The sequence below is a fragment of the Calypte anna genome, chromosome 8, assembly GCF_003957555.1.
Source record: "Calypte anna isolate BGI_N300 chromosome 8, bCalAnn1_v1.p, whole genome shotgun sequence".
In the NCBI taxonomy this organism is placed as follows: Eukaryota; Metazoa; Chordata; class Aves; order Apodiformes; family Trochilidae; genus Calypte; species Calypte anna.
Window position 1 is genome coordinate 29,817,166 of NC_044254.1, and position 26,008 is coordinate 29,843,173.

General features: G+C 50.7%; 4 protein-coding genes and 1 long non-coding RNA gene across 7 annotated transcripts in view; 3 read left to right on the forward strand and 2 right to left on the reverse strand.

The window, feature by feature from the left end:
• The first annotated feature begins 3,105 nt into the window (after positions 1–3,105).
• TCTEX1D1 (Tctex1 domain containing 1) lies at positions 3,106–4,873 on the forward strand. The gene is made up of 3 exons (XM_008500964.2): positions 3,106–3,190; positions 3,276–3,400; positions 4,112–4,873. Exons 1-3 carry the CDS (start codon positions 3,166–3,168, stop codon positions 4,313–4,315), a joined length of 354 nt encoding a protein of 117 aa, XP_008499186.1. The 5' UTR covers positions 3,106–3,165; the 3' UTR covers positions 4,316–4,873.
• A 75-nt stretch (positions 4,874–4,948) lies between these two features.
• INSL5 (insulin like 5) lies at positions 4,949–6,538 on the reverse strand. Its single transcript, XM_008500975.1, has 2 exons — positions 6,370–6,538; positions 4,949–5,214 (listed from the first exon to the last, which is right to left on the reverse strand). The coding sequence occupies exons 1-2, from the start codon at positions 6,536–6,538 to the stop codon at positions 4,949–4,951; spliced, it is 435 nt and encodes a 144-aa protein (XP_008499197.1).
• Positions 6,539–8,861: 2,323 nt separating this feature from the next.
• WDR78 (WD repeat domain 78) lies at positions 8,862–22,482 on the reverse strand. Its single transcript, XM_030455750.1, has 16 exons — positions 22,444–22,482; positions 21,597–21,759; positions 20,935–21,029; positions 19,926–20,041; positions 19,529–19,676; positions 18,559–18,698; positions 17,444–17,680; positions 16,125–16,396; positions 14,982–15,068; positions 13,672–13,823; positions 12,503–12,660; positions 12,184–12,305; positions 11,464–11,562; positions 10,580–10,806; positions 9,662–9,815; positions 8,862–8,912 (listed from the first exon to the last, which is right to left on the reverse strand). Exons 1-16 carry the CDS (start codon positions 22,476–22,478, stop codon positions 8,862–8,864), a joined length of 2,256 nt encoding a protein of 751 aa, XP_030311610.1. The 5' UTR covers positions 22,479–22,482.
• A 297-nt stretch (positions 22,483–22,779) lies between these two features.
• On the forward strand, positions 22,780–23,555 carry LOC115598640. The gene is made up of 3 exons (XR_003987784.1): positions 22,780–22,916; positions 23,234–23,343; positions 23,441–23,555. It is a non-coding gene; the product is annotated as an uncharacterized LOC115598640 (long non-coding RNA).
• Positions 23,556–24,448: 893 nt separating this feature from the next.
• Positions 24,449–26,008, forward strand: part of MIER1 (MIER1 transcriptional regulator) — a 31,836-nt gene continuing 30,276 nt past the window's right edge. For 2 of the 3 annotated variants that reach the window (XM_030454824.1, XM_030454825.1), the window contains exon 1: positions 24,533–24,676. In XM_030454824.1, coding sequence (XP_030310684.1) covers positions 24,668–24,676 — 9 coding nt within the window. In that variant the 5' untranslated portion in view covers positions 24,533–24,667. Of the gene's footprint in view, positions 24,677–26,008 lie in introns of all 3 variants that reach the window. The other variant, XM_030454823.1, reaches the window with a different exon arrangement.

Here is a 26,008-nt window from a genome sequence, read left to right on the forward strand (position 1 = left end):
AAAACACAAAACAAATAATAAGCTTTTCGTTTGGTGTTTGCTTTTGTTCTTAAATATCACCCCCCTTCTACAGAGCTGATCTTGGTTTTGCTGGAAAGCCACTGTCCATTAAACTGTTCCTGCAGCTTCACTCCCAAAAGCTTTGCCACACGAGTGCCACCTTGGATGAAGGGAGTCAGGAAACTGAGCTCTTTTTTCCTGATGCAGGCTGGACTTCAGGATGTTAGTGCTTATTTCTCTTAAATTTATTTTATCTTCAGCATGCCTTTGCAGGATATATCCATTATAGGTTTTCTTCTTTAAATACAGGTGCAAAAGTCTGCAACATCTAAGGTTAAAATGCCATCCTGTTTTGGCCAGGCAGGGAAGGGATGGAGAAAGCCAGAATTATTATTATTATCATTATTATTATTATTATTCTCACCATTTCCCAAGTAATCCTTGCAGAGCCAGGGAGTCTTCCTGATCCATCAGTATTTTTTTTATTCTACAGTAAGGATCTGCAGAAATACCCCCTGCATCCCACCTGCCTTCCCCTCCCAGCATCACTTTAGGAATGATAATGTGGATAATTCTGCTGACATTTGTTCTTAAAATCCCAAGTATTAGTGTGGTGATGGGTGCTCTGAAGGGTTGCACACCAAGCAGGACTTCACTACAGGCCAAGCAGTATGAGACAAAAGACAACAGGTTTTCAGGAGGCATTCAGAATCTCCCATTCCACTCCAAAAAAAAAAAACCCCAAGGTTGCTGAAACCAGCCCAATGTTTTGCTAAAATGAAGCTGTGGTCTGAGAGAAGGCAGGAGAGGAAGCCCCAGCAACGAATTGGATTTCCCCAGGGATTTCCCTGTATCGTTTGATGAACTCCCTCATGTATAAAATGTTTATAAATATTTGTGGATGAAGATACACAGGTCTATTTTTAAGATTTAAGTTAAATAAGTTAATGAATGGCTGGCCTTTTTTGCCTAAACGTGCAATGAGATATATTATACCTTTAGTCTACGATGGCCTAGGTACTGCTTAGTCTGTGATGAAAACTTTGCTGCTTACCTACTGTTCTCAGAGAAAAAAAAATAACAAAAAAAAAGACATACAGGTTTGTTGCACATGGACTGTGGCAGCAAAGCTTTGTATTTGACCACTGGTAATATGAATGTGTTGTATTGACTTGTTGAAGATAATCATGAAACAACATATTTTAAATGTTACTTGCCTTATAGGTTAGACTACGACTATGTGGATATCATTTTTGTAAATAATGTTTTTTTATAAATGTCTCTCCTCCATTTCTTTCCCCTTCCCCCCCCCCCCCCTCCCCCCGTTGTCACCCATTTCACAAAATCTTGAATATGCAATTATTTACCATGCATAATGTTGCAACAAATAAATCCCCATGTCAGAACAAAGTTTATTAATTCTATCCATAAGAACCGCGTTAAAAACCCAACTGAGTTGCAATTGAAATGTGATTTTTTTTTTTTTTTCCTTGAAAATAAACAAAACCCCCTAAACCCCTGCTCTCTGCCAGTGAGCTTTGCATGTGGGGACAGATATGGGGGGGATCTGGTGGGGTTGTGGGGACATGGGGGACCCTGGCTGTGGGATCTGAGGGGGGGCTGAGGGGACCCACGGGGACATCAGGGACACATCTGGGGTCCACAGGGGTCATAGGGATGGACATGGATGGACATATGGGGGCCACAGGGACTTGTGGGGGGTGTAGCCACATACAGACACCAGTGGAGTCCACAGGGATCCATGGGGATCACAGGGATGGGCATGGATGGTCGCAGGGGGATTTGTGGGGGTTGTAGCCACACATGGACACCAGTGGGGTCCACAGTAGTCATGGACATGGATAGAGGCTACAGGGACTCATGGGGGCTGTAGCCACACATGGACACCAGTGGGGTCCACAGGGATGGACATGGATGGGGGCTACAGGGACTCATGGGGGCTGTAGCCACACATGGACACCAGTGGGGTCCATGGGGATGGACATGGATGGGGGCTACAGGGATTCATGGGGGCTGTAGCCACACATGGACACCAGTGGGGTCCACAGGGATGGACATGGATAGAGGCTACAGGGACTCATGGGGGCTGTAGCCACACATGGACACCAGTGGGGTCCACAGGGATGGACATGGATAGACGCTACAGTGACTCATGGGGGCTGCAGCCACACATGGACACCAGTGGGGTCCACAGGGTCATGGGGATGGACATGGATGGGGGCTACAGGGATTCATGTGGGCTGTAGCCACACATGGACACCAGTGGGGTCCATGGGGATGGACATGGATAGAGGCTACAGGGACTCATGGGGGCTGTAGCCACACATGGACACCAGTGGGGTCCACAGGGATGGACATGGATAGAGGCTACAGGGACTCATGGGGGCTGTAGCCACACATGGACACCAGTGGGGTCCACAGGGATGGACATGGATAGAGGCTACAGGGACTCATGGGGGTTGTAGCCACACATGGACACCAGTGGGGTCCACAGGGTCATGGGGATGGACATGGATGGGGGCTACAGGGACTCATGGGGGCTGCAGCCACACATGGACACCAGTGGGGTCTACGGGATCACAGCGATGGACATGGATGGACCCATGGGGCTTATAGGGTCTTGTGGGGTTTGTAGTCACACATGGACACCAGTGGGGTCCACAGGGATGGACATGGATGGGGGCTACAGGGATTCATGGGGGCTGTAGCCACACATGGGCACCAGTGGGGTCCACGGGGGCCATGGGAGGACCCACGGGGACTACATGGGGAGCTGTGGGGTCCCCAGGGATGCTGGGGATGGACATGTCTGGACGCATGGAGGTTGTGGAAGCTGGTGGGGTTTGCAGCCACGGACGGATACCTACGAGGAGCACGGGGAGCCACGGAGGACCCTGCAGGCGTCGTGTGGGAGCAGCCATGCGGGACACCAGAGAGCTGTGGGGACCTCTACGAGTCTGGGGGCTTCCCCGAAGAATGTCCGGAGGTGGGCGCGGAGGGGAGGGGGTTAATGGCGGCGATTTCCCCTCAGAATGGGCGGGAACAAGACAAGGGGCGGGCAGGGGGCGGTCGCCATTGCTTAGCCGCGTTGCAATGGCGGCCGCCCCCTTCCCGCCCTTTCTCGTCCCCTGAGACGGAGCGGGGATGGATGGCGGAGACCCCCGCTCGGGTAGGCCTGAGGGCGGGAGAAGGGGGATTTAAGGAGCGCCTTCCGCTTTCCCCTGAGGAAAACTCGTCTTCGTTTCGCCCCCCAGGTCCCCGCAAGAGCTTTCCGGTGGCGGCGGTGGATGAGATCCTGAGGGATGTGTTGGGGAGCTCCCTGAGGGAGCAGCGCTACGAAGCGGAGCGGTGCAGGGAGATGGTGAAGGATATTGCTGAGGTAAGGGCTGTGCTTGAGGGACAGAGGGGTCGTGTTGGCCTGGGTGGTGTTTCAGGGAGGGGAGACCCCCGAAATTAAATATAAATTATAAAGGAAATGCTGGAGGAGGCCGTCGGCGTGTACCAAGGGTGAGGCTGCAGCAGGTGCAGGCTCATACCGAGGTGATGGAGCTCACAGGTCAGTAAAAGCTCCATGCTGGGGTTGCCCTGTCCAGAAATACCTTGGAAAATGGTAATGAATTTTCATTAATATAAATCCCATACGTTTTAAATATGTCAGACCTTTCTGAAATAGAGTGGTTGTGGTGGTGGCTGAATTCTGCACGGTAACTCATGTGCAAGCCTCTGGTCTTTCAAGTCTTGTTGCTGAGGAAGGCTTTTTTTCATGCTACCTGGCATTAAAGAAAGGAAAAAGAAGAAAAGAAAAAAAAGGAAAGAAAAGAAAAAAAAAGGAAAGAAAAGGAAAAAAAGGAAAGAAAAAAAAAAAAAGGAAAAAAAAAAAAAAAAAAAAGGAAAGAAAAGGAAAAAAAAAAAGAAAGAAAAGGAAAAGAAAAAAAAGGCAGTGTGAGTTTGTAGTAGGTGTTAAGTGCTTCAAAGATTGCCATCAGGTGTCTTGCAATGGTTGCCCTTGTCTGTCCCAGCAAACCAAACCCCTGAGCATCCCTCCAAAGCCACCTCTCTGCTTGTGTCTCAGCCTGTGCTTCTCTTGCAGGTGATTAAAGCTCGGGTGAAGGAGCTGATGGTACCCAGGTACAAGGTTGTTGTGGTGACACATATTGGGCAGCTGAATGAGCAGAGCATGCAGATTGGCAGCAGGTGCCTGTGGGATCCTGCAAGTGACACCTTTTCATCCTATGTGTTCAAGAACTCTTCCCTGTTTGCTCTTGCAGTTGTCTATGCTGTCTATTTTGAGTGAAGGAGGGAGCTGAGTTTAACCCTGGGAGAAATATCCATTCAGCATTCCTCTTTCTGGTGCTGCAAATGGTTGTGAGGGACCAAGGCAACATTTCACCTGGTTTGAAATGTCACCAGAAGTCTTTCTGCAGTGAATTCTGTTTCTCAGAGCTTTCTCTGGGAATGCTGCTCTGTGACATGCAGTTTTGCACCTAATCTGCTTTCAGAACCCCCTATCCCTGTAGTGTTTTGGGTTTTTCTCCATGATTTTACCTTCTCTATATAATCCCCAAGTGAAGGGGGAGTAAAACAAAGGTCCCTACCAACCCCTAACATTGTGATTTCAGAACTATCCATGCAGTTAGTGCACAGCTGAAAGTAGAGCAGTCAGTTAGATGGCAACAACTCTTTGTGCTCATGACTTAAAACTTTAAACCACTATTAGCACTTTGTGGAACCCAAACCACTCAACCTGAGCTGCCCCTGCAGCCCTTTGCCAGTTTGCACTAGTGTACTAAAATTTAGTGTACTAAAAAAAAAAAAAAAAAAACAACCAAACACAGACAACTGCAATTAAAGAACACAAATGGGATCATTGTGGTTTATGTCATGATTGCTTTAATGGAGGGAAGCTGTGAGGCTGAGCTCCTGGGTTTTAGCAGAGGGAGCTGATCTCTCTCTCGGTGCAGCCCAGGCTGCAGCAGGAGGTGGTCAGCAGCTTGGCTGCTTCTCGCTTTGCCAGCAGAGGGGTTTTCCTGGTGCCTCGCAGGTCTCTCTCTGGCTCAGGCTCCTCGGAGCTGTGGGTTTCTTGGCTCTCAGCCTCCAGCCCTTGGTGTCTGTAGCTCCAGGAGTCAGGATAAGCATTGCTCTGGGGTGGGAAAGGCAGGGGGTTGGCACTCTCTGTCGCATCCGTGTTCGAAGCTAAGGATTAGAAGTTGTGGAATAATAAGTTGGTTGTAATATTTATCTTTACTAGAAAGACAGACCAGCCTGCAGCCAGGCAGCTTTATCCTCTGTGTCTCCTGTGAGCAACCAAGAGGTTCCAGATTACTCACTCCTTGCCAGAGCAGTATTAAAATAGGTCTGGAAGGCAGTTCTGTGAGTAACATGGTAAAACCCCAGGAACTAATGGACTCGTACTGGAGTGTTCTTTGTAGGAACAGTTGCTTCTCAGTCTTGCACTGATATTTTTGTTTTGAAGAGTAGAGCCAGGATTTGCTGTGTCAGTGGCACCATTTCAGAGTTCCTGGGTGTTCCCGGGTGCATTTTAAACACTACAGTAAAATCAGACACTGCCTTGTGGAGTTTGTAAAGAACCCCAGCCTCAGTAGTTAGCTCTCTTAGTTTAGCAGTGGGGGTTTTCTTCTCTGACAGGCTCATGGGCAGGGAGATGCAGGTGGCATTGCTTTTTATGTTTGATTAAAGCTGCTGCTACCATAGGATTTTCAAGACAGGCAGATGTTGCTGCATGGAGAGCCTAGAAGTCCTTCCTGTGCCTGTCATCTGCCTCATTTATTTTCTTTTTTCTAGTGCTTTAACCTACCAGAGTACCAAATGCTAGCACTGCATGTGGTGGCTGAATTTTCTGACTACCTATAAATACAGTAATATTTATCCAGCACCATGTGAAGATATTTCAAGTGCAGAGTATATATTTGGCATCCTCTAATTTTAATTCTAACATTCTTAGGGTTGTTAATCACGTTCCTGGTTTCTAGTGGGGAAAGCTCCGTGCCCTGCTGTAGGGAAGGGCCCAAGAACCTTGCACTGGCTGCACAGAGCTTGCCTTGAGGTTTAAAATCTTGTAGCAGAGAGATTGTTCAGCCTTGGGCTGAACGTGCAGTTCCTCGGGAAGATCTTGCTCTAAATGGTGTTTGTTGGTTTTTTATTTATTTAGCAAAACAGCCCCCAGTAAGGGAACACAGAGCTCGGAGCTGCAGCTCTGGGGAACCCAAGCCCGTGTTTGGTGCTGGGAGCAGCAGGAGCCCCGGGGCACAGCTCTGCCCTCTGGCACTGCTGCTGGGTTCGGTTCGGTTCGTCCCACCCCCTCGTCACTCGGAGGGCCTCGGTACTCACCTAGCAGGGGGTGCTCAGCAGCCAGGTGCCTTTTCCAGCGGGAGCCTCCGCAGGTGAAGACCACAGCTCGGACAAAGTCTCTCCCGCAGAGCCTCACCGTGTTCCCCTCTCCTCTTCCTTCCCGAACCAGCACCAGGAGCCCCAGCAGGACCAGCACCCTGCCCCTCATGCTGCTGCTCTGCTCCCCGGCTGGGTGTTGGCAGGGCTGGGATGGGGCAGGAGGAGGTGAGGAGTTCTCCTGGAATCCTCTCATTTATAGCGGCGGTCCCTCCGCTCCACTGGCTCCGGGCTCATCCCGAGGGTGAGTGAATGTTTGCTAAAAACCCGTTAATCGCTCGTTTCCGGAGGTGTCCTAAGTGCTCCCGCTGGGATTTGGAGTGTTAAGAGACCTCTGGAGGCTGTTTGGCAGCTTTGCTATAGGAACACGTGTAGTATAACAGGTTTATGGGGGACGGGCGTAGATCAGTGCCCTTAATGTGTGTGTTCTGCAGAAGTGACAGGGTGTTGTTCCTCACACCGTTTGCAGGTAATGGCTTTGGTCTGGGTGTCTCCCACGCAGGTTGTTGCCCAGTTGTGCCTCTTCTCCCAGTTAAAGCAACCCCGGGTCTTTTTCTGGCCGTGATGCCAGGGCACTCCCAGCTCCCTGTGGTGATGCCCATGGTTGGTACCTCTCTTCCCTGCCTCCTTCCCTTTGTCCAGCTGGCAGCTGCTGATGCTTCAGAAGAACCTGCCCATGCTGGGGATTCCCTCCTGATCAAATCACATCCTGGGAGGGTTTTGTGAAAAAACAAACAAAAAAAAACCAAACAAAAAAACAAAGCAGAAAACCCCAACCAACCAAAAAACCAACTCCAGAGTAGGGTTGTGCTGCCACAGGTATTGGAGGCAGTTGCTGTAAAGTCCTTGCAATCAAATGCCTTGAAGAAAAAAAATTAGCCAATTACGAGGTCAGAAATTCCATGTTTAGGAACAGAACTCAGGTAGGGAAGGAACTTTGGGGGTCTTCCATGCCTCCTAGCACCACAGGTGCTGTCCAGCACAGTCGATTAGGTTACACCATGGGTGGGGTGAATTGCAACGTGTTACAGCCCTGACTGAGAGCTCCTTCTACCAACAGCCCCTGTGAGCAAACAGTCATGACCACTGATGGAAAATACAGGCTGTATTTGGCTCAGATTTGTAATAATGATTAACACAGGATTCACCTTAATGGGTGTGTGTCTGACAGGCGCCGAGGAGGCCGGGTTTACATCCCTGTAAAATGAGCAGCCCAGAGGAGGAAGGGAATGTTAATGCATCACAAATGGTCTTTAACTTCAGTGATGGGTTTAAGTGTTGGGTGTTTATTGTCAGGCTAATGAGGGAGTCTGAACATTCTGTATCTGTAAACTACACCTGGTGCAGGGATTGCCTCCATCAGCTGGCAGGCAGAGCACCTCCCTGCCAAGATGCTCCTTGGGTTCTGTGAGCAGTCAGGCTCTGAAACCCCTTGATCCCCAGAAAGGTGGCCTGGAGTGAGTGTTCCCAAGGCTTTGGGCTCTCCAGCTGCTGGAGGTGGGCTGGAGGAGGTGAGGAGATCTCCAAAACCACCCATCTGGCTTCCAGAGCTGCAGAAGTCAACCCTGGCTCCAGGACCATTACTGTGAGCTTGTGTGAGGAGCTGCCAGGGAAGTGGTAATGTGGAGCAGAGTGAATTGAAACACTGATTTTACATTATCCTAATATGTGAGGGGTTGAAAAAGTTTGGTCTGTACTTCTGCCTGGCCTGGGGTGATCTGCAGCTCAGAGCTCACACCCTCAGTGGTGGTGTGTGGGGTGGCAGACAAGGTGGGTCTGGGGAATCTTCCATCTGGTGGGATCTTTCAGTTACTTTATTCTGTCTCTTGAGATTGGACTGAAGATGCAGCAGCCTTAGGAGTAGGTTCTTTCTTAAAAGTAGGTTTCTTCTTAAATCAAAGTCTCTGTACAGTTTAAGTACCTATGTGCAAAGTTGACAAGCACAAAGGTTCTGTTTTAAGAACTTGCTTTGTATTAATCTTGTTTAAAGGTTCATTTACTGTGTGATTACTGCTGACTGCAGGGGGGTTGGGCTGGATGGCCTTTAGAGGTCCCTCCCAACACAAATTATTCTGTGATTTCCCAAGGCAGACACAAACTGCCTCTGCTGAGGACTCAGGCTGTATTATGGAGTAGCCTACACAGGAGGTGGTTTGGGTATGTTTGCTTTTTCAGTAACCCAAGGAGAAAAGACATTGGAGGGGAAAACCCAGGGAGAAAAGCCAAGGGAGAGCTTTCCAGTGCCTTAGCTGTGTTACAGAGAAGGGCACCTGAGCATTAATGCTCTTTGTTGATCGAGGGGGACTTCCAGGGGAAAATTCAGAGCATTTGGAAGAAGTTTCCAAGCAGTTTGGTTTCAATATAAATTTTAATGACTGAAAAGAACAGTTTATGTTAACAGGACAGTAAGTTTGTCTTGCTGTGGTATCCTTTGGCTACTGTTCAGTAGCTACAACAGGACCAATGATGTTCTGTAAAGTGTCAACCTGTAACACAGACAGGGGAAAAAGAGCTGATTGCAGTGACCCGAAATTCCTCTTTAGGAGCTGAGAACTGAATGGCTGCTGCAGTGAGCAGGTGGAGCAGGTTTGTGTTGGCCATCCCCATGGCCAGGCAGAGCATGCTGCTCTCAGGAGGGGCAGGGAGAGGAGGGCTGGTGCTGGAAAGCAGGGCTCCCTGGGCTAGGGAAGCTCTGGGACTCACTGGCCAGTTCTGCCACGTGCCCACAGTGTGTGAAAGTAAGCACTGGTGTTTTTAGTCCTGTCCTGGTGACATAGCCAGAAAATTACCCCATTACTCGTATTAACTGAAGAACTTCTCTGCTCAGAGGGCTGCTTCGTGGTGGTTTGTAGGGAAAAGCTCCCACTAACTTTAATTTTGAAGTTGAACAAGAGTGGCCTTTGCTGGTGGCCAGGAGAGGGCCCATTGCTCCTGCCTGCTCAGCAATCTGCCCCCCTGCATCCTGCCTGGAGAGGCAGCTTCACTGCCTGCCCTAGCTCCTGAATCCAGCTGTCAGAACCTCTGGATTTGCCATCAACTGAAGCCTGAGGTTGGGTGTTGCCTTTCCTGTTCCTGCTGTATCTCATGGCAGGAGCCACCTCAGGTTTTAACCTGGTTATGGCACTGCATCCAGTCCCACCTGCTCCACTCTGTGGTGCCCAGCTCCTTCCCAAACCCCCATGGTGAGGAGCACACGGGACCCCTGGGACCAGCACCTTTCCTTAGGGAATCCTACCAGATTGGTGGTGGGAGCAGGCAGGTTCTGCAGCTCGAGTACCCCCACTTCTCCTTCACTGTCTCCCACGAGGAGGCAGTCGGTGTTGGTAGCAAAGAGCACGGATGTGAAGCTCACCTGGGGCTTGGCAGAGTGAGAGATGCTGGGGCTGAAGCTGCAACCCCCCAGAAAGAAGAGTTAATGATGTTAAAGCACTGTGTTTGCCTGAGTGGCCTCTCAAGGGCTGCCCAGAAGTAATGCTGGCCTGCTAAAGCTGCATGACTTAATTGGTATGTTCTAGATTAACTAAAAAACCCAGAAACCATCAAGTGAGGCAGTGTTTTGTTTGGTCTCTACCAGAACAAAAGTCCCAGCTGCTAGTAACTAAGATATCCTGGTTACCTCAACCCTGTCCTGTTGGCTAATAGGGGGGTGTAGGTGAATGTTTTAATTATATGAATAATTTGGGTTTTGTTACCACGAGATTTGCCAGGCCTCCTGCTCTGCTGCAAGCTTCCTGCTGCCATTAACCCTGATTAGTGCAGATTAGTTCTAGGTGCTGTCCTTTACTGTGCTGGGAAAACCCCAGGGGAATCTCAGCTTCTCACCATCTCATCTCTAGAAAAGGTCCAAAGCAGCTCCTTTGTTGTGATTTTTTTTCCCTTTTGACTATGGCAGTGGTAGAATTAATGTTTTCTGCAGCCAAAAGGCACTTTTTCCCTTTATCAGTTCCATGAGGCACTCAGCTCCTTCTCTTACAATCAGGTTACTGCCTGGTAACTACCTTCTGCTTTTACAAAATGAGTATTTCCAAACACAATACTTGTCATAACCATAACCTGGAGCTGCAAGGATGTGACAACCCCACTGACTGGGCAGTAAATGTGCAGCCTTTGTGCCACTAAGTGTCAGAATCCTCTGAGAAAAGCAGATACTTACAGGCTGAGGCTGAGATCCCAAATTTCTACTCTGCTTTCATTGGCTGCTGCAAACACAAAGGGTGACTTTGGGGACCACACGATGTCAAGAACAAAAGCAGTGGTGGAGCTGAATGTCAGCAGGGGTTTCTGTGACTCCTGGTGCCAGAGCATCATGCTCCAGTCTGCAGAGCAGCTCAGGAACATGTCAGTGCTGAAGGGATGCCAAGCAACCTTGTACACAGGAGCCTTGGTGTTTGGGAAGAAACAACAACAAAAAAAAGAGATAACTTTGTGTTGTTCTGGAGCTGCAGTCTCATGGGATGTTTTCTCATAGTTTTTAATCCCTGAGTGTCCTCTGGCCTTACTAGCAAACCCAGCATGGTGTTAGGTGTGCCCACAGGAAATTAGGAGGCAGCAGATAGGAGAGATGAGGGATTTTAGGAGTGAAAAGCATCCAGCTGGCTCTGCCTTCACTGGCTGCAGGAGAAGCTGATGCTGAAAGGGCAGCTTTCTGGGTGAAGCAGGGGCTTTGAGAGCAAGAGGTGCTGCTCAAGTTCTGCCATCTCCCTCCCAGAGGTAAGACTTCACTTGTGGTTTGCAGGACAATTCAGATTACTGATTGTTTCCTTAAAGCCAGAACTAAAGCTTGAAAACAGTTTGTAGTATGTGTTTTAATCAATGACTGTAAAAAGATCCTGTTGCTGTAGCAGGCAGTTCTGCAGGACAGGGATGCTTTATGCTGGGGGAGTTCATTCCTGACATAAGAAATTTAGGTTTCTTGGCTGGCAGATGTTTTTAGTAAATAGAATAGTAAATAAGTAAACTAGTAAATAAGAAACTGTTATAATGGTGAACTTAATGGAATGGTTTCTGCTGCCATTCCTTTTTCTGTGCCTCACTCACCTTGTGGCCTCTGTATGTCTGGAGAAACTGCTCAGTGCCAGAACAAGAACATTTGTGGATATGCCCTTCTTCTGTCCCAGCAAGATAAAGGTTGGTGTCCTGAAAGGAAGGTCAAAGCAACCACCTCTTTACCCACGCATCTGGTAAGGGTGGGGTGAGCTTGGTAGTGACAATCCTGTGCAGAGCTGAGGTGGAATTGCCTGGAGGTTGTTTGGGGGTGTTTGGGCAGCAGGTCCAGGGGTGCCAGAAGGTACCAGGTGTGCTCTGTGTGCTCTCCAGCTCTGCACAGCACACCCTGGCATTGTAACTCCTGAAAAGCTCAGACCTCAGGTGCTCTGAGGACAAAACATTCAGGTGGATGCAGAGGAGAAGCACAGCCATCTAAGTCCTATGCCTGGGAGATGCTGAACCATCAATTTCTCCCTGATTTGACCAGGGGGAGACAAAGTGGCCCAGAGTGAATGTGAGTAACGTGGCTGCTGTTCTGGTTGTTCACACCCAGGGCTGAGCTGTGACCTTGTTGGTGACACCCAGGGATGACTTGCTTGCTTTACCAGACCACCCTTTGGGGGTAAAACTGTTTTTAGCTCAGAGGCAGTTTGTTTCAGAACTAAATATGCTTCAAAACACCAGTGCAGCCTGATGCACACTCAGGTAGCTCCAGCTGGGGATCCCACCCCTGCTGCATAGTTCTCCTGGATCAATTCTTCCTGACCCTACCTTTGGGTGGAAGTCAAAGCACATTCCAGCTGCCCGTTGAGATATCCGAGTTTCACTTTTCCTTTCTTTCTCACTGGGTAGTTTTTTCTGCTCACTTCCCATTTGCTTGATTTTCATCAGATCTGTTCAAACACCAAGAGGTTTTTTTGTCAACGAGAGACCTGACAGTGCTACGAGTTAACTCAGGATTTTCTGTGCCATGCTCAACAGCTCCTCAGTGTTTTGTGTAGGAGAACCAGTGTAAGGAATGTCAGCTGAAATAAAATGAAACAATTGGAGTTTGGGGTTTTACCAGAAAGCTGCAGGGGGAGGTGCTTACCAGTGCAGTCCAGTCTTTTCTGGATAAACCACTCGGTTACTCGGCCATCTGCTGAGATACTGATCAGTCTCTCTTTTTTACCATCCCCTGCTGTACCTCTGTCCTGTTCCACCCACCTCAGTTGCCATACAGGACCTATATGTTTGTTCAGAGAGTTGCTGGGCAAAAAAAAGGCACATGATAAGTCACATATGAACAAAGCCACTATAGCTGAGAAAGAATGAGCCTTCCTTTTGTGATGCACGTCACGTCTTGGGACAGAAATGTGCAGCTTTTCTTTAAAGAAAAAGAGAAATCTAAAAATTGTTTCTTTTCTCCAGAAAACTCCTTCTTGCATCTTGTTTGACACTGAGATTCAGGGCACTGGTCAATGTGCTGACAGACATTTCATTGCTACCTGATCATGAAATCAATCTGCACCTTGTAGGAGACCACCCGAGACCTGAGCAGCTGCCAGCAGGGCAGATGTCTCCCTGATCATCACCTTTCCCTCAAGTTCTTCTTAATCCCTGCTTATCCCTTGCCTGTTCTGATATTCTCTCCAGCTTTGGCATCAGTGGGAAGACACCCAAAGCTAGCACTGGTGTGCCATGAGGGTTTGTTATCTGGGGCAGGTTGGTCAGAAGGGGTTCGTACATGGTGTGTACAATGATCCCTGCTGGTAACGTGCTGCATTTTCTGACAGAGCCAGAGCACAGGGTGCTCATTTGGCCTTTCCAGTGGGGGGAACTCTCTTTGTATGCAGAGCAGCAGCTCAGAGAGTTTGCTACCCCAAAGAAGGAGCAGTGGTGTTCAACACAAGCATTGGTTGGCAGAGCTGAGCAGAGGAGGAGGGCAGTGCAGAGGGAGGCTAAGGAGTTGGCTGCAGGCCTGGGAAGAAAGAGGTGGATGGGAAAAAGGCTGGCTGGCCCTCTCTGGCCCTTCCAGGCTCTGCTGCATCACCATAAATTCTTGTGTCTGCAATTCTGCATCAGAAAGTTCCTGTATTCACACATCTGGTGCACACGGGTGGTTCCAGGCTGCACTGCAGGACTCTGACAGGAGTGAAAAAACTCTGAAACATCCCTGAGCATTCACCAACCTTCCTTACCAAGGGTGTTCCTATCCCCTCAGCTGGGGATGTTCTCTTATTTAAGCCATGACCCAGGTGGGAGGAGGCAGAGCCTTACCTGCTGTCCAGCAGAACGGTGTCCTTGCAGCTCTGCACATCATAGATGGCAACAGAACCATTGAACATTCCCACTGCTAACAGGTTTGGGCTTGCCAGGGAAAAATCCAAAGCAGTAACACCATGTTTACACTGAAAAACACGCTCTGGCCACTGGCAGGTAGAGAAAATACAAGAATGTTTAAGTTAGTTTCTGAATTTCACTTGGTCTTCTCAACACTGGGTGTTAAATCACCAGGTTCTGCTGGGAAAGCCAAGTGCTAGTGGCCACAGGGATCACTTCCAGACAGCAGTTTAGGACTGCATTCTAAATGGTTCCATTTATTTCTTGCTACAACTAAATTAGAGAAAAAAAAAATCAAGATTTGTGCATGCCAGGTCATGTTTCATGATGTTAGGGACCCAGCCACTCTGGTGACATCAGGGAATCCCAGGAGCACTTGATTGTTGCTGATTTGATAAATGTGCATCACAAGCTTGATTCTGGGTGATTTACAGTAGTCTTACACCCAGTTTTGGGTAAAGGAAGTTTGTAGGATAAATAGAACTAAAGGTGTGTGTGCTGATGGCAAGCAGATGCTTTTCTGTCACTCTGTAAGAGATTTCCATGGTTCTTTTAAAAAAGGGCAACTAAATTAAAAAGATCCCTTTTCAGCTGGCTAGGTGAGATATAGAGGTTACATCTATGAAACCTCCTGTCTTTTTGGCACCATTATGAGAAGTTAGATTAGATAATTATAATTAATTATATACTTTTTATTTTTCCTTCAGCCTGATGGAATTTGATGGTTCAATGGGAGATGGATTGGGAGGCATAAGCCTTAAATTTAAAATCCAGGTCTGTATTAAACAAATGATCTCCAGCTTTTGAAAAACCAAAGGTAAATGGTTTTGTTTCCCCCCTTGCTGTGCTTAAGACTTTTCCAGTCTCACAAACAATTAATTTTGAGACAGCTGAGTGTACCCACAGTAATACCCAGACAGATTTCCAGGTGGTGGTAAGGACTGGAAATGGGATCCAGAGATCTGTGCTGCTAAGGTGCCTGGCAGGGAGTGGTGCTACCTCCAGGCTGGTGCCATTTGTTAGGTTTTTGGTAGCCTGTGTGCAGGGAGTTTAATTTTTAAACACTTTGCTAGGTACTGCAGTTGGAACCCAGTTTCCAGAAATGTTTGGGCTACTAGATTTGACCTTACTGGCCAGGTCCTGCTTTTTTGAAACAGGAAGAGGGAAATAAACTAAAGCAGAAGTACTGCAGCAGAAAAATGCATTGAAGGAAGGAAAAAAATGAAAGAAAACTGGCTGATTGTTACCCTGGGGTTCTTCAGGGACCAACAGCAAGCCAAGCCTTTCTTCTGTTCTTTAAAATCAAATGCTCCATAGCCAACAGCCAAGAGATCCTAAAAGCACAGGTGCAAAGGTCTCAGTTTAACCAGAAATTCAGTAGCCTGTTTCTAAAAGCCTTTCTTCTTCTGTTTCTAAAACTTTCTTTTTTAACAGTCCTGCTCAGAGCAAAGTCTGGACAGGTAATGCTTGTGTCAAATGCAAGTGGAGAAGCAGAAGCTAAACAGGAACTGTAGGATACTGGAAACTGGTTCCACTGGAAGCACATGCATAGTCACCCCTTCCCTGGCCCTTTCCAGAGAGGAACAGACATTATCCCATGACCATATTTCAGTGTGCAGTATTTAATGGAATATATAAGATTCCTTCTGCTTTTCTATGTTGATGTTAGCTGTAAAAGGACCTCCAGCTCCTCACTTTCAGCTCTGCAGTGGGCTCCAGTGGATTCCATTTGGTCCTTGCCATAAGAAGTAAGAAACAGCAGCAAGGTTTGTCCTTAACTCCATTCGTCTTCTTTCCCTACACACACCAAGTCTGTGACACTAACACTTTGGAAGTATTTGTCTTATAATTTTAAGACTGATACCTACAAGTGTGTCCAGCTTTACAGGATCTGGAGCTCTGGTGTGCTAACATTGTGGAATGGTCTTTATCTTTTTATTTTTTATTATTATTTTTTCCCTTTGAGACAATCTTCTTGGTTTTATGTTTCTCATCCTCACCTGCTTTTTACCTTCCTTCCATTCATTGGTTTCCTTGTGGCTGCAGGAGAGCCAGTTGCTCAGAAATCTGAGCCTCTTATTATGCATCTGCCCCTTCAAACCTGCTGACTGCTGCTGTCTTGGGGGGTGTGGCTGGTAGGGCTCAGAGAGCTGGGATCTAAACTAATAAACTCCCTTTTAATAGTAAGAAATTTCAGCTTCCAGGTCTGTGACAGACCAAATCTATTATCTGTGCTCTCCAGGTGGGTGCTGGTGATGAGGGGATGAGTTCTGGGCCAGTCAGAACTGCTGTGATAGATCTGTAGGCAAAGCTTGGTGCAGTTGGAACAATGAGATGTTGGTGTATGGGAGGGCAAAACTGAGCTTAAAAGCAGGGATTTGGTGACTCACTGGGTTGACTTTGCTCCAAGCCATGCTGCTCACACTGTGCCCATGGGTTAAATCACATCTGTAGGACCACAGCTCTTCCAGCCTGGGAGGTGCAATTCCTTCTGGGGTTTTAGTTAGGTCTGCAACAACTGGGGGATCAACAGAGGCTTCCTCCTTCTCCTGCTCTTCCTCATCCTCGTGTTCCTTCTCCTGCTCTTCTTCTTCTGGGGCTTCTTGTTCACCTTCCTTCCCAGGTGCTGCTGTGCCATCAGTCTCTGATGTAACATCAGGATCTAAAATGCACAATTATGGTGGAGTCTGAGTGGGGAACATTTCACCATTTCACTTACCCAGCTCCAGATGTTCACCCCGGGAGGAAAATCTGTGCTTTCAGCAAGTATTTTACAGAATAAAAAAAAAAAAAAAAAGGAAAATTCAAGGAATTAAGACACTCTGACTTCTCAAACTGGAATGTTGCTGGGGCCCCAGAAGAGGCTGGGTCAGAATGCTGTAGTGTGCCAGTTGTGCTCCTGGTACCTCATGAGTGGCTTTAGCTACCCAGCAACAAGTTATGAATTTATGTCCCCCAGGAATGTTTCTAATCTCTTGTATTTAAAAAACCTGCTTAAACAGGGATTTTTTTTTTCCCCAGGTTAAAGGCTGGAATTCAAAGAGCCAGACTTTGATGCTTTGTCACTGTAACTAAGTAATGAGTTGCTGATTACTGGAGAAAATGAAGTGTAGAGCATATTTTTGGATGGTGTTTGCCAAGCATCTTTTTGTTTCCTCACCCCTTTATTCTGTGTAATATTCAAATCATGAATTGATCTCTTTTTTCTGTATTTAATTTTTTTTTTTAGTGCCTGTGTTAACTTAGAACTGGAACAGGTAAAATATTGTGTAGCAGTTGTGGCTGCAGTAACTGTACTTTGTGTTAGACATGGAATGTCTGTCATGCTAGAACTTCTCTTTACCACCAGCCTCCTTATAAAGTAAGAATTAAAAAAAAAAGCAACTGTGAAAGGCATTTTAATGCAAAAAATGGCCGGAGGAGTAATCTGTATCTTAACTGCCAGGAAATCAGCTTAATTAATACTTGAAGTCTCAGTTTGTGGTGAAGGGGAGATGAGCCCGCTCAGAACTCATTCAGTTCTTCCCCCCCAGGTGGAGGGGTGTCTGCCAGTGAGTGTAAACCCACAAAGTTCCCATTTACATCCCATAAATTGTCCTTTCCTTTGTCCATTTCTTAAAAGGCTTTGCTGCCTGTGAGGACACTGAGTGAGGGCCCTAACTCTGCCTCTGAGGAGCACACACAGCCCTGGGGCTGAGACCAGGCAGACCTGGAAGGACGGGGAGCTGCCGGTAAGCTGCCAGCTTGGGCTGGAAAATGTTCTCCATGAGAACTCTCTCCATGAAAAATAAATCCCGTTGGAAGTTGTCTGATGTCAGGATGGCCTCTGCCTGGCATCCCTGCTCTTCCTGCTTTCTGGCAGGGGCTCTGCTGCCTTCTGCTTCTGCTTCTGCTCTGTCTGGGAGGTTAAAGGCATCGTGCAGCTCCCAGGAGGTGACAGTCGTCCCTGGGAAGGAATTGCTCTGGGTTAGAAGAGTCTCTTGGTTTGGTGGCACCACCCAAAAGGGGAAGAAAGGTTTTCAAATCAAATAAACATCTGTTCTGCTTCTCCTTTTGATAGAGATTTTTTTTTTTCCACTCACTTTATTCAGACCAACAAATGCACAGGCAGAATGCTTGGCACATCATTCCTCACAGTTTTCTTTGGCCTCCTCCACACCCAGCAATGTCCCTAGGGATGCACAGCTCAGCACGTGTATCTACAACCCAGATGCTCCTCTAGAATTCATTTTTTTTTTACATCATTCAGGCTGAACATTTTGTAAAACTGCATCTCTCTGGTGAGGCTGCCAAGAGGTTCTGCCTTCCCCAAGACTTTAAATCTCCTATCAGAAGCTCTCTTCTTTGAATTATGGCAAACAGAACCCAGCATTGCTGAGAAATTAAGGGGGGAAAATGGGAACTGTGCCCTTTCATATTTCCAGATGAGTATGAAGTGAGGTTCTGCTGCTGAAGTGCTGAGGCAGGCAGGACAGGGCAGCTCCCAGCCAGCCTGGTGTCTGGTTTATCCCAGTGGATGCTGTCTACCAGTACCAGTTTTTTAGGAGAGGGCAGAAAAAGCCCCCACAAACCACACCAGCCTGTCAGAACATGAAGCTCTGGATAGGAAACATCTGCTCAGAGGCAGAAGAAAAAAACCAAACCCTTTCCTTAGTATCCTGCCTGCTTGCAGGGGGTCTTCTGAGCCCCCATGATCTAGCTGTGTTCTTCCCCCCAAAATATTTATGTAATGTAATAATAATCCCAGCTGCAAAGGGTACAAGGTAGTAAGTGAGAGCCTGTTGTATTAAGCACCTTTTCCTGTGTAGTGGTTGGAGAGGTTACCTTTATCTTGCAGGAGGAGCCTGTCACACTGCACCTCCTTGTTCTTTACAGCTCCATTGATGGTTTGCACCATGTTTTCTACAAAGCGGTCGTTGCCAGGCCTGGCTTCACACATCTCACTGTAAATCTTGTTCCTCTCCCTTGGGGAAGAAAAATTAAAAAAAAAAAAAAAGAGGAGAGGAAAGGATATTGATTGTCAGAAAAAAATTGCATTCAGTTTTACAGTGTATTTCAGCCCAAGTTGAACAGAGCATGAGACTCCATGTCAGAAGTGCACTGCTCAGTTGTTTGTTTGGGGTTTGTTGTTTTCCTGTGTTTGTTTTTATTGCCAGTTCTTATTTCACTCTGTCTTTCAGCAGCAATTCCTTGAGCTTGTGCTGCTGTTCTACTTGCTGTTCTTCTTGTGCTCACTAGCAGGGAAATCTCCCTTTGATAAGTTGCTGTACACCACTTTGGGGCTGACATCCACAAAAGGTCAGGTCTCCCCATCTGACATCTGTCATGGAGACAACTTTGCTGTGCTCTGTCCCTCCCAGCCCTGGGGAGGAAGCTGAAAAATTATGTGTTTTGGGTTAAATACCTAGCACAGGTCATAGGAGGCCAGGGAAGAGAATCTGAAGTGGAAACCCAGTGGATGCAGCCAGGGGCAGACAGGATATTTTACCAGGCATGGTCACAGGGGATGTGGGGAGGTTCTTTCTATCTAGAAACACTCTGAAGAGGTGCAGAGGAAGGCAAGCCTGCCTCATTTGGGTGGATCTTTGGTATTAAGAAGTGATGAGCTGTAGAGAAACTGCTGCAGAGGTTTGGGCTTTCTTGCTGTCCTTTGTGTACACCCCACTCCTCCCTCTGCTCTTTTCCCCTTGGCAGGTGAAGTGACAAACTGCAGGAGGCAAACACTGCCACCAAGATGTGAGCAGCCTGCTCAGGAGCTTGTGTTCAGCAGAAGGGGGGTGCTGAGGATACCTACAGAATCCTTGCAGCATCTTCTGACTCTGTAGACACCACAGCAGGTGACATGTCCAAAATCCAGAGAGTTTCTGTCTCAGTCAGGTAAATATCTACCCTCCTGTCCAAGTCTTCTTCTGTCAGCACTTCCTCTTGCCTCACCTGCACATCTGAGAGATACCAGGTTAGCAAGGGAGGCCTTTTCTACTCAGAATTAATGTTTCCAATCAAAAAGCAGTGTGATGATTGGGCCTTTTCCACTCCAAATTTTAAAGCAGCCAAACCCACCCTAAAAGCCTGGCAATGGAGCAGGAGGAGGAGCCCAAACTGGAGTTCCTCTGGCACACCTCAGTGTCTCAGAGCCTGCAGGGCTCCTGGAAGCAGCTGAAATCTCTCATTACCCCACTTTTGGTCTTTACCAGCCAAGCCAGCAGTTGTGGCTCCTTGAGAGCCAGGGTCTTGTGTTTCATCTGGTAGGGACTCAGTTGCTGATGCCTTGGATAGAGAGGTGCTGCTGCTGCTGCTGCCACGGGCCCTGCAGGAAGAGGGGAAAAAGGAGAAACAGGAGGGCTCAGGTGACAGTGACAAAGCAGTGAAAAAAAAGGCAGTGGTGCTGTGAGCAGGAGAAGCCCCAGCAGACCCTCAGAGTAGTTATTTCTATATAAAACCAAAGTGAAATAATTTTTTAAATGAGGAGCTTTTGTCCCCAAAAAGGACCTGCTTATTTTTTCAGGAGATACTTTGTCTTTTTAAGTCATTTTTTGGTGTATATTTGCACCTGGTTAATATCCCTTCCTCTGGGATTATCCTTTTTAACAGCCAGCCTAGTAAACACCACAGGTTCTCCAAGAGCAATCTCTTTGGCATTGCCTTTGCCAAAGAAAACAGCAGATAATCCTTTTATTTAACTTGTATTTATCTTTCCAGTCCTGACTTCACCAGCCTTTAAGTCCCTTTGACTAAATACCCAGCATCTCCTCTCCATCCAATTCCAGTGTGTACACACCACTGCCTGGAGTGATCTGGTTCAGTATTTTGCATTTTTATTTAAATGCAAATAGCTCTTTGCTTGCAATTTGTCAGCCTGCAGACAAAATGGCTCCAGTTCAGTGGCTGGGTTAATGCCCTCTGCACTGAAGCTTTCCAAATGAAAGTTCCTAAGTAAGGAAATGTGACTTTAGGAGTTTGAACTCAATTTTTATTTCTTTTTTTTGTGGAAGAATATGTATGGCTGCACATAATCACAGGGGAATTTGCTTAAATCAGGTCAAGAGAGAGGATTCTTAGTGTGTTACCAACGTTTGGGCAGATGAACTGAAAGAGTCACACTTGTGAAAAGGCTGCACTGAGGCCAGGAGCATGAAAACTGCCAAAAGGCTTGAAAATAAAACAGATTTTTTTCTGTTTCCAGAGGGTTTTTTTCCATACCTTGACAAAAAAAGGCAGGGTACAGCAGAATCTGGGTCTGGATCTGGGTGGAAGAGGGGACGGGGTGTCACATCCTTTCCTTCCTCATCAAAAACCTGGAGAGAGAGTTAAGTAATTACAGCAGCTTCCCTGTTTTCCCCGGGCAAGCAGCAGCAGTGGTGGCACTGGTGACATTTTGTCTCACCAGGGACAAAAAGAAGAGAAAAGGCAGAAAAGGCTGGGAACCCCCTCTGCCCAGCAGAGCACAGGAGAGGGGCAAGGTGAGGGGGTTGCTTTCCCTTCAGATTCCAGCCCTGAGGGGGCTGTCACCTTTGCCTGGCACTTCTTTTGGGGCTCTTTATGGAAACAGCTGCAAAACCTCCTGGAAAAAGTCTTCATCTCACTCTCAGAGCCACTTCTTGGTTGTCTCTTCTGGTTTATTCTCCAGGGACTGCCCAGAGTGGGATTATTCATGTCAGAGTAACAGGGCAGCTCCTCACAACTGCTGTTCAGTCATCACCATTTCAGTATGGATTCAACTCTTGGATAATTTTCTCTCTCCCCAGTGCTTCAGCCACAGCTTTTCTTCCCTCCTCCCTCTCCCACTTCCTCTCTGGCAACTTGTAAGCTCTGCAATAAATGACATTTCCAGCTTTTCAGTGGCAGTGGGAAGGTCTCCTCACCCTGGGGGCACCCTTGTTACCCACGAGAGATCCCCTGGGTGCAGTGTGGCTGTCAGAACTCCAGGACTGGCTCTTGCAGCTCGCTGCTCTGCTTCTGGGGATGCCACCTCTGGTGCTGGCTCCTCGGTGGCTGCCAGAACTGGCACCTGAGCCTTTCCTCCCCCTGCAATCAGCCACAGAGGTTCTGGTTCAGTCAGTGAAACCCAACCAGGCACAATCACCAAGTTACTTGGCCTTTAGCTGTCCTGAAGGGCTTAAAGGACTTTAAACCCTTCTGTGTGCTGAGCCACAAAACCAGGTAATTCCTTCAGGAAATCTCCCTTCAGCTTCTCAGGAGCCTTTCTGGGGAGGGGACAGAAGGGAGGTGGGGACAATCCCTGCTGTAAAATGAAAGCCTCGAAGACATTGGTTTGAATTAGAGTAGAAATAGATTGGGGGAAAATTCCTTTCCCATGAGGGTGGTGGAACAATGGAAGAGGTTTCCAAGGAAGGGGTTGAGGCCTCATCCCTGGAGATGTTCAAGGTGAGGCTTGAGGAGGCTCTGAGCACCCTGAGCTGGGTGAGGGTGTCCCTGACACTGCAGGGCTGGGACTGGGTGAGCTTTAGAGCTCCCTCCCAACCCAAATCATCCTCTGATTTTAAGACATTTTTCTGAGATTGGGTTTTCCGGAGCCCAGCCCAGACGGGAAGGGCCGCAGCGCCAGTGGGGCAGGAGGTGGGAGCTGTGGGTGTGTGCGGGGCCCCGGGTGGGAGCCCGGGCTGCTCCATCCCGCCGCGTCTCAACCCACCGCAGGGATCCCCACCCGGGACGCCCCTTCCCCGCCCGGTTCCCCCCGGTACCACTCACGGGGGGTTCCTCCGGCCGCCGGCAGAGCCCTGCATGGCGACGGGGCTTGGCGTCTCTCGGTAACCATGGCAACGCTCCCCAAGACGCGCTGCGGCCATTGGCTGCCAAGCACGGCGCCGCCGATAGGTCGGCTCCCGGTACGCGGGGCCGCGGTTCTTCCCCCTCCATCCCCCCCAGGAGGGACCCGGCGGCCGCCCCGTCCCCGGCCCCACTCCGCGCCCGGCGGGGCTGGGCCTGCCGGGCCGCCCAGGGACCGCCTCGCCCCGCTCCCCTCCGCTCCGCTCCGCTCCCCCACCCAGCGCCCCGGGGCGCCCGCCCCCTCCTTGCCCAGCCCGGCGCTCCTCCCCTGCCGGCAGGGCCGCGGCAGCCCCCGCTCCCCTCTTTGTCACTGAAGCACAAAGGTCCTGGGCGGCCCGGGAGCTCCGTCCGCCCCGCCGTGACACTCGGCCCCGGTGTGGCGGGGATCGGGGCAGGTCTGGGCTTTGTGTGTGTCCCGGGGGGAGGCTGGGGGCTGGGGTTTGGCTGAGTCAGCAGAGTTGCGTGGTGGGGGTGTGGAGGGGGGGGGGGTGTGTGCGGTTTCCTCCCAGCATCGCCCCCCGGGAACGCTTTTTTCCAGTGTTTTCGGTGGGAAAAGGGCGGAGGAGCTGAGCGCCTCTGGGAGGGCAGAGCAGGAGCCGGCAGCCCCAGCTCAGCCCCAGCTCGTAGGGCCTCGCAGCAGGGGGAAGAGCTTTTTCCCGGAGAAGGGGAAAAAGAGAGAGATTTTGGGTTGTTTTTCTGTTTTTTCCCGAAGCACTGAAGAGTCTGTGGCGTCCTCAGTGCAGAGCGATGGGAACGCCAGGCTGGCGAGCAGCACCGCTCCCCCTCTGCGTGTCCTCCCAGCACTAGGGCAGAGCCCAGCAGGTGAGGGAAGGCTTAAAGGAGAAGAGGCAGAGCTCGGGCAGGATGCCTGCTGCGGTTCCGTATTGACTGATTTATTAATTTATTCATTTTCCTTCAGATAGGCTCAGCCCAGCGCTGCCGCTATTACCTCATCCGAGGGTGTCAGACACCGCAGGAACAGCTCCAGAGCCCTTCCCTCGGGAAGCTTCACCGCCGGTGGGACGGAGTGCGGCTCCCGTGTGAGTAGGGCTGCCGGGGAGGGAGTCAGAGCGGAGCGATGGGCACCGGGACCGGGGTTGGGAAGCCCGGCAGTCAATGGCCGCGGATGCTGCCCGGACCGGGGCGGGCGGGAGCCCCGGAGCTGACAGGGCGGGGGCGGGGCCTCTGCGGTGACTGACAGGCGGTGGGCGGGGCCTCTGTGATGATTGACAGGCGGTGGGCGGGGCGTGTGCGATGAGTGACAGGCAATGGGTGGGGCCTCCGCGGTGACTGATAGGCGGTGGGCGGGGGCTCTGATGGCTGACAGGCAATGGGCGGGGCATCTGTGATGACTGACAGGCGGTGGGCAGGGCCTGGATACTGCCTGGGAGGCGGGGCCTGTGCCCTGAGTGACAGGTGAGGGGCGGAGCCTATGCCCTAAGGGACAGATAAGGCGGGGCTTCCTCTGTGAGTGACAGGCGGGGGGCGGGGCCTGTGTTGTGAGTGACAGGCAGGGGGTGGGACCTGCTCCCTGAGTGACCAATAGGGATGGGACCTGCGCTGTGAGTGACAGGTGGGAGGCGGGGTCTATGCTATGATTGACATGCAAGGGGCAGGGCCTGTGCCGTGTGACATGCGGTGGGCGGGGCCTGTACTGTGATTGATGGGCAGGGGGCGGTGCCTGTGTTATGATTGACATGCGGGGGTGGAGTCTGTGACGTGATTGACAGGCGCAGGGTGTGCCTGTGTGATGATTGACAGGCAGAGGGTGGTGCCTGTGCTATGATTGACAGGCGGGGGCGGGGCCTACGCAATGATTGGCAGGCGGAGGGCGTGGTCTGTGCTATGATTGACAGGCGGGGGGGCGGGGCCTGCTCCCCGATCGCGGTCTCGCGGCGCCCCTCAGGCTTCCCGCGCGCGGCGGGGCGGGGCGGGGCGCTGCCGGACGGGTGCGCGGTGACGTCTCGCGCTCCGTGTCCCCTCCCCTCCCGCCGCTCCCGGCCCCGCCGCGCAGCCCCGGGACCCAGCGGGACCCAGCGGGACCCAGCGGCACCGCTGCCCCCGCCGCCCGGCGATGTGAGCCCTGACCGGGGCCCTCTGCCCTCCCTCCCTCCCTCCCTTCACCTCCCCGCCCGGCGCAGCGAACATGGCGGAGGTGAGAGCGCGGCGGGGCCGGGGCCGGGGCAGGGGGGGTGTGGGGGGGGGCCTGTCCGCGGAACTTGTTGCGCGGGGCCGCGGCCGGGCGGAGCGTCCCGCAAGTGAAGTTGTGGGGTCCAGGAGGCCTCGCCGGGACCCGGAGAGCCCTCCCGGTGCCTTCCCCTCCTCATCGGGGCCTGCCGGCCCGGGACGGGGAGCCTCGCCCCGGGGGGGGGGGGGGCGGGGAGCGGGCGGGCCCTGATGGCGGCCCCGGGGAACCGGGAGCTGGGGGAGGGGGCTGAGCTCTCCGGTAGCAGCCCGGTCCTGAGGAGGGGGGGGGAAGGGGAGAACGGAGCCCTGGGCTCATCCAGGACGGGGCCCGGGTCTGGGTCGGGGGGGGGAGAGGGCAGCGGGGCCGGGCCTGTGCCTGCCGGGGACCGGGAGTCGTCCCGGGGGGTGTGGGGAGGGGGGAACCTTCCCTGGGTGGCATGGGGGGTGCCAGCCCTTTGGAGGGGTACCGGCCCTTTAGGGGGTACCAGCCCTTTAGGGGGTACCAGCCCTTGGGGGGTGCCAGCCCTTGGGGGGTACCGGCCCTTTAGGGGGTACCAGCCCTTTAGGGGGTGCCAGCCCTTTAGGGGGTGCCAGACCTTGGGGGGTACCGGCCCTTTAGGGGGTACCAGCCCTTGGGGGGTACCAGCCCTTGGGGGGTGCCAGCCCTTTAGGGGGTACCAGCCCTTGGGGGGTACCGGCCCTTTAGGGGGTACCAGCTCTTTAGGGGGTGCCAGCCCTTGGGGGGTGCCAGCCCTTTAGGGGGGTACCAGCCCTTTAGGGGGTACCAGCCCTTTAGGGGGGTACCAGCCCTTTAGGGGGGTACCAGCCCTTTAGGGGGTACCAGCCCTTGGGGGGTACCAGCCCTTTAGGGGGTGCCAGCTCTTTAGGGGGTACCAGCCCTTTAGGGGGTACCGGCCCTTGGGGTGGGGGGTGGGGGGGATGCACCTCTTGCCAGCCCCCCCGTTTGTCTCTGTCCCCACGATTGTCCCGAGGTTTTTTGGGGGTTTTTTTGATGGCAGCAGCATGGCTGGAGGGTAAAACACGTGTTTATTTTCTGTAAATACCTTCTTGTGGTCCTTAAGACAAAAGGGAATTTCCTCCCTGGATGGCAGGGCAGCCCTTCCAAGCTCCTGGGAAGGAGACTATTTTTTGTTTTTCCTCCTGGAAAAGGGAGTTGGAGGAAAGGGGAAAAGGCTGCTTGAGCTCTGCTGTGGGAGCCAGAGGGAGAGATGGGTTTGGTTATTGAGGTGTGGATTTGTCCATCTCCATAGGGTCTGGCAGAGCAGCTCTTGTGCTTCTC

Excerpts from the sequence above, each read along its gene's own strand:
- INSL5 (XM_008500975.1), bottom strand. The coding sequence starts at position 6,538 with ATGAGGGGCAGGGTGCTGGTCCTGCTGGGGCTCCTGGTGCTGGTTCGG. Across the intron at positions 5,215-6,369 it reads TGCTGAGCACCCCCTGCTAG|CTTCGAACACGGATGCGACA; the intron begins GTGAGTACCGAG and ends TCTAATCCTTAG.
- WDR78 (XM_030455750.1), bottom strand. The coding sequence starts at position 22,478 with ATGCAGGGCTCTGCCGGCGGCCGGAGGAACCCCCC. Across the intron at positions 20,042-20,934 it reads CCCTGCCTTTTTTTGTCAAG|GGCCCGTGGCAGCAGCAGCA; the intron begins GTATGGAAAAAA and ends CTCTTCCTGCAG. Across the intron at positions 18,699-19,528 it reads GAAGATGCTGCAAGGATTCT|GGAGAGGAACAAGATTTACA; the intron begins GTAGGTATCCTC and ends TTCTTCCCCAAG.
- TCTEX1D1 (XM_008500964.2), top strand. The coding sequence starts at position 3,166 with ATGGATGGCGGAGACCCCCGCTCGG. Across the intron at positions 3,191-3,275 it reads TGGCGGAGACCCCCGCTCGG|GTCCCCGCAAGAGCTTTCCG; the intron begins GTAGGCCTGAGG and ends TTCGCCCCCCAG. Across the intron at positions 3,401-4,111 it reads TGGTGAAGGATATTGCTGAG|GTGATTAAAGCTCGGGTGAA; the intron begins GTAAGGGCTGTG and ends CTTCTCTTGCAG.